General features: G+C 42.2%; 1 protein-coding gene across 11 annotated transcripts in view; it reads left to right on the top strand.

Moving 5' to 3' along the window:
- Positions 1-1,177: 1,177 nt before the first annotated feature.
- nectin1b (nectin cell adhesion molecule 1b) overlaps positions 1,178-11,890 on the top strand; it is a 165,120-nt gene continuing 154,407 nt past the window's right edge. For all 11 annotated transcript variants that reach the window (XM_072453010.1, XM_072453013.1, XM_072453005.1 and 8 more), the window contains exon 1: positions 1,178-1,349. In XM_072453010.1, coding sequence (XP_072309111.1) covers positions 1,298-1,349 — 52 coding nt within the window. In that variant the 5' untranslated portion in view covers positions 1,178-1,297. The remainder of the gene's footprint in view (positions 1,350-11,890) is intronic.

The following is an 11,890-nucleotide window of genomic DNA, read 5'->3' as shown; positions in this document are numbered from 1 at the left end:
AGCCCTTCAGGCGTGCACAGACCAAACAAACCCAGACGAGTGCACAAAGGTTTAGAAACTTTATGGGCTGTAAAGCAGTGACTCCATTGTCATTCAGTTAAATTATCCAGGCTATTCCTATATATATATATATATATATATATATATATATATATATATATATATATATATATATATATATATATATATATATCAGCTGTGTCTGGTCCGGTTTTCCGGTCATAAGACGGGTGTTTTCTCCATCACGTGAATGTGCACAGCGTTAGTCAGAGACAGACCGCAGAGCCGGTGTGGAACCCGCACAGGTCCCGAACCGCGCCAGTTCTGTAGAACACTAACTCCTAATGCGTCATCCATGTCGCCAACGCCACAGCGCGTCTAAATCCTGAACAGTTTCTATAAAACTAAAGCTAAAAGAACCCAGTCACAGCTCTGCCTAGTGAACGGTATGTAAAGGTGTGTGAGTCACACGGGGGCCCCTGGGGGGCCCCTGGGGGGGCCCTGGGGGGGCCCGGTACTATGGCTCCCATAACTTTTCTCTTCGCCTCCTTCTCGCAGGCCCGTCCAGGCTCCTCCCCCCGCACACGTCACTCGGGCAGATCTCTCCAGAGCGTCAGTGATCGCGTCTGGATCGCGTCTGCAACACACGGATCTGCGGTGCGCGCGCGGTGCAGACTACGCGGCTCTCTAATCTGTCCAGAACAACGAGCTAACGGGGCTCATCCGTGACCCCCACTCTTTATACAACTTTGCAGCTCATCTGGCCCAGGGGCCGTTCGCGGGACGGGTCGGGACGTGCGCGTGAAGCAGAACATCTTTTAGCTTTGCGCGAAGACAAACGGAGACATTTATCCCGGAGAAAACTTGAAGTACTGGAAACTTCCCATCCCGGCATCGACCGCAGCCCTCCCGCCCGTCACCTCCACTGAGGAGGCTGGAGTAACAAAGGCTGCGCGCTTCTGCAGAACTCGCCTCTGCTCCGCGTCCTTCTCACACACGGACTCTCCAGCCGCTTTGGATTTGGACTCGACTCTTTTTGAGCTGCGATAGAAACAGTGCAAACTCTGCGTGAGGAATAAAGCCGCAGATCTTTCAGAACCAGAGCAGCGCGCACCGGGGCGGCTTTTGGGGGGGTAAAAGTCTCGCTTCGCACTGCTCCGCGCGTGAGCTGCACCACAGTTACACTTCTTGCCATTTTTGTGGGATTTGCACGAGTTGCATGCGCGGTCTCCGTCGCCTGTGAGCCGCATCCATCCGCTGTCAGGTTCTCAGAGGCGATCCGGACAGTTGAGGAGTCATGGCGATGTCTTTGGGCGTCTGGATACTGGCGCTGGCGCTGCGCATTCAAGGTACGTCTCTATTATTATTTCAACATTTGCCACGGGAATGTTGCGCACGGATGTCGGCAAAGTGACCACTGAGTGACCAGCAGAAACAGTGCTTCACAGATCCCACTAACGGAAGTCTTTATGTGTTGAAGTTTCCCTGGTAACAGGCAGATGGCGACATGTGCGAACCGTGCGGAGCAGCAGTGTCTAAGTTTTCCAATATTGTCTCACTGAAATAAGAACTCTGGGTGCTCAACCTTCTTGAATCACAATGGGAAAGTAGTAGTGCATGCCGCAGACCATTTAAAATCTACAAAGTAAAACCGTTAGCGCGCGTGTTATGTTGCGTTATAGGCTTTTAATTTGTAGGAGCTGCAGTTTGATGGGAGACGCACGCACAAAGTGGAGCGTGCCTGTGTGGTGCTGGATGTGATCTGGGAGGAGATTGATGCTAACCACAGATAAACAAGATCGTTTGACATAGATCACACGGGGGACTGTCAGTGCAGACCTGTGAATTCAGTACCATGTTTTAAAAAGAAAAGAAAGAACGTGTTGGGCGTAATTTCTATTGACAGTTTTCCTAATAAGGAAGAGAAAACAGCTACAAGCCATCAGTCTGTCTGCTCTTTTCGCTTGGCAGTGTTTGAGACGCACCCGGCTGTGGATTTCAAGACTTTCTTTAAGATTTGAGGCTTGTTATTATTTTTTATTGGCGTTTCATTTGAAGGGAATTATGAATTATGTCAAGTGTGGTCAAAAAAGCCTTTCCAAAACCTCAGCATGAGTAAGATACATATTAGTAGATTTGTAATAACGTTTTCTCAAAAATATTCCACACATTTATGGCATGTGTTTACGACTGATTGAATACTTTGATCAAACTCCTCACTCTGATTTACATTGAGATGATCCCTCTTCTGGTGGAGAAGATAAGGATTAGTTGAGTCCTTTGGGATTTCAATTGGAAAATGCTTGAAGCTGTTCACTGAAGGGAAAGGAAAATGATTTAAAGATGCACCTAAACAAGTCAAAAAAACTAAAAAATCCAGTCATTGAAAGAAGAAATATCAGAGTGTGGTCATTATAAAGCACAAGGTTGATCATAAATGAGCCAATGATTCTAATAATAGAAGCAGATTCATTGATTTTAAAGCTGCAGACCTGATAGACCGACCTCTTCATGGTGACATTTCACTGCAGCAAGCGGCAGTTTCCTGTATGTGTGTTATGGTTGAAAACGAAGTACTGTAATTAGACCTTCGATGTAGTGGGCGGGGATAGGGGGTAGGTGAAAACACATTTTGTTTGAGCAGGCAAGACTCAAATGCAGGACAATACAGCATTAAACATGCATGAATCAATCAAATTGTAAGTTTTAATGACATGGGAAAAGAGTTTTAACACGGTAAAAATCTTAGAAAAGTTGATTTTACATAATTATCTAAACCCTATATCACACTGAAATATTGTTAAAAAAGTACAGAAAGTTGGGGTCCTTCACCATTCACCAAATACAGGTTCTACTAAAGAATAATGATACATTTTTTGGATGTGTTGCTTATGCCTCCTGCTCCAAGCCTAGAATTTATATGTGTGGCACATATAAGGCCGCTTTGAAAACATTGGATTTCAGATGCTGTTTGTCTCTTCCCTCTTTCAAATGCAAAGAAGAATGTGGTCTTTCACCCTCAGGTCAAAGGGCACTACCATAAAAGCCCACGTCTTTGAAGGCCTAATTGATACACAGCATGCTCCAGACACTATCATTATTGCCCCCAACACAAACAAAAAAGACCCTCCCTCACAAACGCAAGAAGTTGTAAAAACTCCAGCAGTTCTCCATCAGGGAAAACCATTTGTACCGGTACATGTTGCGGTAATAAAGCGTTCGGAGGGCACACAAAGGGTCCGCACATTGACAGAAATAGTGTCGGCGTTCTGCCAAATTGCTGATCAAATAAAGCAGACATTGAGACGGTTGTGTGGATGATAATAGCAGCTTCGTTTCCTATTCTATCGGAGCGGGTCTCTTCTGTATTCCAGATTGAAACCTAATTGTCTGTGAATTGAGTTAGCAGCCAGGTGCCCATTTGTGGCTTGGCTCATGTCCTGTTGCTGCACCAGTCCAAATTGACATTCTGGGAAAATCATGTTGCATAGTTTTAATTTTTCATGTCAGTTGGATTAAACAGTTGAGGAAAACATACGTAAATCGTTTTTGTTTTATTTGTAAAGGGTGCAAAGTGGTGTAGTCAAGACTGCAGTGGTGATATTAGAGGATTGTAATGAAAAAGGTATTATAAAGAGACATGCAGTCCAATTATATGCATACATTCCACTGGACAGAAAGTACGTGGTCACTTCTTTTTGGTGTTTTTTTGAAAAGTGACAGAATCTTCTAAAAAAATATCTTTTCTGGTTCAATCTTTCATATCACAGGCTCGATTGTGTTTGTTAGTCAAGACTGCAGTGGTGATATTAAATGATTGTAATGAAAAAGGTATTGAAAAAAAAGTACACAGACATGCAGCCCAATTATATGCATATATTCCACTTGACAGAAAGTACGTGGTAACTTCTTTTTGGTGTTTTTTTGAAAAGTTCAGTTTGTATATCAAAAAAGGGACAGAATCTTCTAAAAAAAAGCTCTTTTCCCTCACCAAAATTATTCAATTTTGTCTATCAAAGCAGAATTCTTCATATGTGAAATTAGCTTCTACTTAGTGTCACTGTATTACCTTTGCAGAAGGCCCAGTTGTATCAGTTTTAGCGGGACCCCCTGCTGTTCTCCCTGTCATAGCCAATCGTGCTTCAATCTTTCATATCACGGGCTCGATTGTGTTTGATAGTCTTTTCCAATCACAGCATAATCTTGAGTTGCCCTCCCGTGTTCCTGTTCGGTCACCATCTCCCCGGAGACCTGGTTGTCTTTCCACTGACAGTTTGAACTCTTTTATGATTCATTATGAAGCCCAAATTTGAGGCGTGAACTCGTGCCATAAAAACGCAATTGCCCGTGCGAGAAGCGGTGACACGTGACGCCGCGGCTGACATCGTTGTTCTTGGCTTATTAGAAACACATTGAAGCCGCTGCACGAAATGTCGCCGGGATTGATTGATGTGTTTCGCATCGCCGAGGTGACAGGACTAACAGTCGCGACATGCTATTGTACCCGCGCTGAAATGACTGTCGATTTCATGTTCGGCAATCAAACAGGTTACAATTCCCAGATGGGTCCTTTGCGCCGTCGCTTCTGTCTGTTGGAAACGTGTTAATTAGCATTTCAGCTCATTTCTATCGGCGTAGGAAAACGGTAATTGCCGTTTCTTCTTGGCATTTTAACTCGTCTGACTGTTAAGATATGGCAAAAATGGAGAATGTCACCATGGGATTGTCGACCCTTGATGGCTCCAAATGCAAATGGCTCTGATCCTCCGTTCCTTTGGGGAGTGTCTCTTTAGGTCCCTGCTGAGGTGATGGATGAGGGGAGCGATCTCGCGTCCCGGGAGAGGATTGCTTGAGGCGAACTGACAGGAGATTAAGCTTTTAACTTAGCCATAGGAACTAATAGCGGCTGTTGGCCATTCAAACGTCAACTCTTTAAGCATTTGGCTAATTGTGGCCGGTGCTGGCAGCTCTGAACAAAATCCTACTGAGTCAACTGTCTGGGTTTTGTGTCTCGGAATCTAGTGGCCCTTTGATCAAGGTTTTCAGAAGCGTACTTAAGCATGGCATTTGGAAATTTATCTTGAGAAAAATATCTCAGTTAAAGGAAGTTAGTGAGCACGTTTTGCAGGGTATGCAAGTTTCTGCTCCCAGGAAAGGGCTGCATGCATATTAAAGATGAATAAAACATGATGATAAGCACTGAGGCTAAATAATGAAAAGGTTGAGCTGAGATGGAGGATTATGCAAGGAAAAAGTGGCATAGATGTGTCAAAGATGACTCCCTGAGAGCATTTTAAAGTATAGTAAATAATCAGTCATATGTATCGTCATTTTAGCAGGTTTTACATCAGATGCACTCCCAGAGACAACACAGAGACAACGTATTCATATAGAAAATAAAATAATGATGGGTCCTTTCAACTCCTTCTGTACATCTCTTTGGATGACAACAGTTTTCGTGTATTCCCGTGTGAGGATGCTATATTGAGCAGCAGTTCAGGTAATGTTGGTCCTAGACACTGGCTTCTTCTATTACCGGATGCCAGCATTTGTCAGAACATGTCGTTCAGCGAAACATGCACCAATATTATTCTGATGCTGCATTTTTCATGTTATTTTAATCCATCGTTACTCTCAAGTGTCATTCCGTTCATCTTCGGTTTTCTCACAACAATCATGGGCCCAGCCAATCAGGATGTAAAAGAGGTTTATCAGCAGACTGCAGCTGCAATGCTATGCTTTCAAAATCCTTGAAATTTTCCCTGTTTCAACTCAAATGGCAGCATCAGCAAAGAAAGAAAATCAATGCAAGGGATCAAATCTTGCCCTTAGAAAAGCAATTCAAAAAAGCTTAGTCTAGTCTTTCTGTCTTTTTAGCCCTCAGTTGGTATGATATCAAATGGTTAACTTTTTGTATCTGCAAATTGACATTGATTGAACAAAGTGTTCCATATCTTGCTTCCGTTTTTATGAAACCTGTGTCAGCCTGGGGTCTCCTTGCAGTTTGTTCCTGAGTTTGGAGAAAAGTAAACTATAGCCCACAGGGGAGGGATTTGGACAGCCTGCTCTGTATTTATGTGACAAAATGTTGCCTTGTTGGGAACTTAATAAGTAAAGCGTTTCAATCTTCGTCGTTGCTATAGATACAACACGACTTCACTAGACATATATTCAACAAATTGTCATTATTGCAATATGGCTTACAATCTGAAGCAATGTACTGACTGAATAGATAGACATCCAATTTAACAACATATGTTCTGCATCAAAATATTACCATAAAGGCAAATTCAGCTCATTTTTTGGATATTGCACAGCTCTACAATCTTTTTTAAAACCTCTGTCTTCCTTCACATTCTGAAGTTATCATCAGTTTTAATAGAGCCGAGAAGTATTTTCCAATTTAACAAAGAAACCATAGGGGAATGCGTTTAATTATTCATTGTGTCTGGGGTTTTCTGCTGGGGTCTAACTCAGAGGCTTATGCGGGGTTGAGCGGGTGGATAATTCCCGGTCTTTTCACTAAGACCGTATGCCTTTAAAAGCAGATCTGATCAGCGCCCCTCCAGCCACCATAGACGAGCTGAACAAGTCAATTTACACCAGGCAGCTGCTGATGTGCCTTCCATTAGAGAGCAGAAGAACACTGATAACCAGTCTGTCTACAACCTGCTGAGTCCACTAACAAAAAGAGATGGATAAAGTGTGAATGCACTGGTCTAACACGCTATTACACACTCACTCTGATTATATCCAACTTGTCTAGGTATGGAGAATGCTGTCACGGCTACTTTTATATCTGCTGTGAGAGACTGCCCTTTGACGAGGAGTGTTGGACTTCATGCAGGGATAGTTACCATGTGACCTACTGCCGGGGCTAGTGCCATGTATGAGCAAACCAGTTTTCGGAGCGAAGTACTGGGCTGGTGACATGTGCCCAGTTCATTTGGAAATTGTGGAAAGAAGTGAATACTCCTGCAGTGAAAATGTGGATGGAGAGGATGACTCAAAAGTGCTGCATGTGGGAGGATGTTGGGAAATGGATTTTTGCTCATCTAAACCCAACAAAGTATTGATTAAGTATACACGTTATTCCGGGGCAATAGTGTAAATAGCCTAATTCTAACAAAAACGTCCGATAGAACTGTATAATTCTAAGGACATAAGCTGTCGAAATGTTTTTTAAGTTCTTTTATGTTATTTCTAATGTTACCCTTCACTGTTTTTGTTATTTTTTTGCACCAAAGCATACAAAATATACCACTTAGACCACTCGGCCCACTCAAGGAATTCAACCAGTTCTTGCTGCAAGAGAAGCAGACCTAAATATTTAATCATCTTTTCCTGGTTTGCTTCGTGTCAGTTTAAATCCACAACATCACTATTAACATTTAAACCATTCACCAAAGAGCTCGGTTTTACCCGGATTGAATGAAATCTGGCTGCCCTCCGAGGTCAAGGCTTAGCGGTCTTGACTTGGATCTGGAACTGATAAACATTGGCGTAAGCAGTCGCCGAGTATGTCGCACCACAACATCCATCCAACCAAAATCTCCCCATGTGTGGACATTAAAGGCTATCTTATCTTATCTTGTCCCCTGCGTAGCTCTCATTGTTTGGTATTCCAACAAAAACCGTGGTCAAGTATTTCGCCCCAAAGCTATTATTCCGTCATTGTTTTTGCACTTAACCCAGCTGAGAGATTGTCAAGCATTTTATTCTTTGCATAAACTGGTCTTTGAGTTGCAATGGTTCCCTGGGACTATCCAGAGCACATGACATCCACTGTAAGGCCTCTTCAGGTAAACACATATAATCAAAAACGTTTCCGCTACGCGCTATATCCATAAAGCTAGGTACGTTTTTTTTTTCTTTTTTCTTTGTATAAACTTGTGCATGACCCCCCCGTATCTCCTCCCTCGTCTGCAGTCTCTCCCTTCCCTCTGCCTTTGAGGCCACCGTGCACCGTGAGCCGACTTGCTCTCTGCTTTGCACAAAAGGGGGTTTGTTTCATGAAATGTTTCCCTTTTTAATGAGTGATGGTGTTCGCTCATTTAATATTCTGCCGTGATATCTCTCCGGGAGCTGACTGTGCTTCAAAGCAACTGCTATGCTTTTTGTGATGTGTGTGCGTGTTGCAAAAGGGGGGCATCCACAACATAAGTTTATTTCTTCTCTCTGACATATAGTTAAGCTTCTGTGCGTTACAGAATAGCACAATAGCTCCTTGATGGTCCTGTAGACACACCACGAAATGTTAAGCGACGACCACTCAGTTCTGTCTCATTCGCGCCGCCCTGCCATCACTTTTAAAGGTAATTGCCGTATTTGCCAAGATTTTCTTCTACTTAGATCTGAACGTTTGAGCTATTTTTCCGCTCCACTTGCTTCTATAGTCAACATGATCGTCTTCCAGCATGTGCCATTACCGGGAGATTGGGGTCAACTTACACAAGCAAGAAAATACTTACAATTTACCAGCTTTTTTTTTTCCAGAACTGGTGGTTTAACTTGACTGCACCAAAAGATTAAAGATAACATAGATGGCCTGCAGTTTTACATTGATCTTTCTATTTTGTTGGCAGGGGTTATGCCAAACCAAGCTAATGTAGTCTGCTATCGATTCTCTCCATTCAAGCCTGGCTGATTCCTACTGTGATGCTTTGCTGTTTGCAGAATGTCAGGTGTGGCACATGCAGTGTTTGGATCTATTTGCATTTTTGTCTTTATTAACCAAATGTAGCTACGAATATGAGCCAAAATTGTGTGTTGAAAAGGGACACTGGTGTAGGGTAAGTCATCTGTAGCGATTGCTGAGGAGGAAGGTGCTGTGGTTATCCCTTTATCTGGAGCTGCAACACACTGAACCTGACGCGCTGCACCTACATACACTATTGACTTGTTTTTTATAAAAGGAAACATAGTCAACCACTGTGTACTGTACTGACTAATCTGAATCGACTATATATATATATATATATATATATATATATATATATATATATATATATATATATATATATATATATATATGTTCTCTGAAAGAAACAAGAGAGAATGAACTGTAACTCATACCATGGACCTATATTCTTCGAGTGCATAAACAGGTTTCTTGAGGAAATATTGTCGATGGTTTTGTATAATTTTTGCATCATGATTTGCAAAGTAAAACTGACTGTGCTTGGTAATGCATGGTGACAGGCAATGCATTGTTCACAAGAAATCAATCCATACAATGATTTTACTACATGTTAAATATAATGTAGTTATTCATTTGATTGTAATGTTTACAATCATTAGTTCTTAAGTAAAGGTCCTGGTTTTGATTGTAGATTTAAAATGCTTGTGTTAGAAGCACAAACAGTGTTTAGGGAAAACAAAAGCGTCTTTGTAAAGGTTAAGGTAAGATCGAGGTCAAAGTCAACCTAAATCTCCCATGCTGCCGGGGGTTGACATTTTGTCTGGTTTATATTTACAATAGTATAGCCCCAGAAGCCATAGCCATAGCCATAGTGATTTTATAAGTAAAGTTTGAGTGAAAATATGCCTGCGGTGCTCACAATTCCTTTCCTCAGTGTGCAATTTGACAAGTCTTCCAACTTGACAACTGCGCCAGCCGTTTCCACATGGGAGCTCTTGTTCTGGCAGCATGTATTTGCTTGGCTTTAGCGCCACCAATAGAATTACCCATCAGGTATCGGTGGAAGTCTTGGACAGAAGCAAAGGGTTCACGCGGGTCCATTTTGTCTTTCCCAGTAAGCGTCAATTGAGCCATAAAGGAGCCAAATGTCAGGCCAATGTAGAGAAACAGAAGGCTCAGGTCAAGGGTTTATCCTCCTCTCCCACATACAGACACAGATATTTACATGAGGGTTAGTTATGCAGAAATAATCGCCCCCACACTGACCCTGCTCCCACAAACCGCAGCACTTCACAGAGCCAGCCAACCAACCTTGTGGCTTTTATCACTGTAAACCAGTTTTGTCTCACATTTCAGCTACACGCTTTATTCACCTATTGAACCCAGTCAACGCATACCACTCCTCATTATCATTGCGTATTTTGTGTCAATGTAGATCGACTTGCAATTGATACTATATACGGTAATATGACTGAACACATAGAATTGGCCGTTATGTCATACAGTTCATAATGCAATTTTTGAAAGCCGAAAGTGATTGGTTAAATGGCTTAATTATGAAAACATGTCTATACCAGTAAATTAAATTTTGTTGCTAAATCAGTTCATTAGCGAGTAATTCAATCATCCCATTTCTTTTCAACCAGATCTTCTCTAAAAAGTCAAGATGAAATGGAATGTATTTCAAAGTGCTGACTTATAATGTAATAGAAGTCGCAAATGGATGAAACTGATTGGATTTGGCCCACATTACTGAGGACGAATTTGCTTCCTGCTGTTTAGACATTTCTGTTCTATGAAATTCCTGCCAGAGCGAGTGGCTTCCCAGCGGCATTAGTCTGAGTCATTCAAACGACAGGAGGCTGATTCAATATGCCCGTCTATAGGATTTGAAGGGTTAATCCCCCTGATTGGAATGGTGTGGTTCTGCTGGAGATTTAAAGAAAAATCTTATCTTTGCTTGATGTGCGTCTTTGTTATAGTCAGTTTGTTAAAGGGTTTCTGCACAATTCATTGCATTAACATAGCGATAAAATACTGTATTGCTGTATACCTTTTATAGCCTTCATCCCGACAGAAATGAGCCATAAAAGTCACTGCATTACAACAAAACTCATTTCAACAAAATCTAATTTTGTCTTTTCGACTCTCTTTCTACTCCCTGTGGATTTCTTGACAACTGTTCTCATTCTTTTGAAATTCAACACAAGTCACTATATTAGAAGACATGTAAAGTTGAGCTGCAGCAATTTATTTCAATACTTGTGACTAATCAACGATGCATTTTTGACATTTTATTTCCATTATACACATTACTTTGTAAATCTTATCTTCGTAGAATCCTTCTATCAGCATATTTTACATTTTATCGGATTAAAAATGTATTTCTAAAGAATAAATCGTTAGTGACTAGTAAAAAAGTTGCGAGACCAGCGATGTCAGTGACAATTTATCCCCAAATCCTCCCTTTTTCCTCACACAAGTGGTGCAGCCTCAGTTTTCTCCATTTTCTTGTCTTTGTTCTTCAGTTTCGTTGCGTCCTGACTGGCATGGACAGGACTATTTGTTTTGCTGTGGAGAGAGAGTGAAGTGAGGCATGAACTTGTGTTGGAGGTGCACATGCAGATGTACATGCGCGGGCCGGGGGCAGCTACATGTTCCCTGGACTATACTCCAGCCCCTCCCTGTCCTGATCCTGACCCACTTTCTCCCCCCCCACCCCGCTCGCTCTTTAATTGCCGCACGGCGCACTGAGGCCATCTGCTCGACTGAGGCCCGTCGCCATGGAGACGCTGGGAGGCTTTTCGGATTTGCCACGGACTGACCAACAGGGGGAAAATGGAGGTCAGGGATGGGGGGTAGGGGTGGGGAACCAGGGGGACGCAGACAAGTTCACCATGGGACAGTTTGGTGGAGATGACTCACCAAACAGGAAGTTACAATCTGGCAACAGTAAAATACACATTTATCCCCCAAAAAGGATCACTGAACCTCCCAAGCTTGCCTTTGTTTTGCGGGAATATGGAATTCAATTTGCCCAAGAGTATAACATTGTTCCAACTTATCTTAAAGTTACATATTTTACATATATTTACTAGTGTGTGAAAAGGTAGAGGAAATATTCTCTAAAAAGTCTTTATTTAAACCTCAGGAGCTAGTAGAATGTAAAGAAAACGGAAATGGAGCTTTGAATAAATGTCTACTCAGTATTAGTGGTTTGCAATGGTTGAACTATACAGTGTGCACATC

The sequence above is a fragment of the Eucyclogobius newberryi genome, unplaced genomic scaffold, assembly GCF_026437365.1.
Source record: "Eucyclogobius newberryi isolate DKJ021-1_F unplaced genomic scaffold, fEucNew1.0.hap1 SCAF_10, whole genome shotgun sequence".
Taxonomy (NCBI): Eukaryota; Metazoa; Chordata; class Actinopteri; order Gobiiformes; family Gobiidae; genus Eucyclogobius; species Eucyclogobius newberryi.
This window is presented reverse-complemented; position numbering and strand designations above follow the sequence as displayed.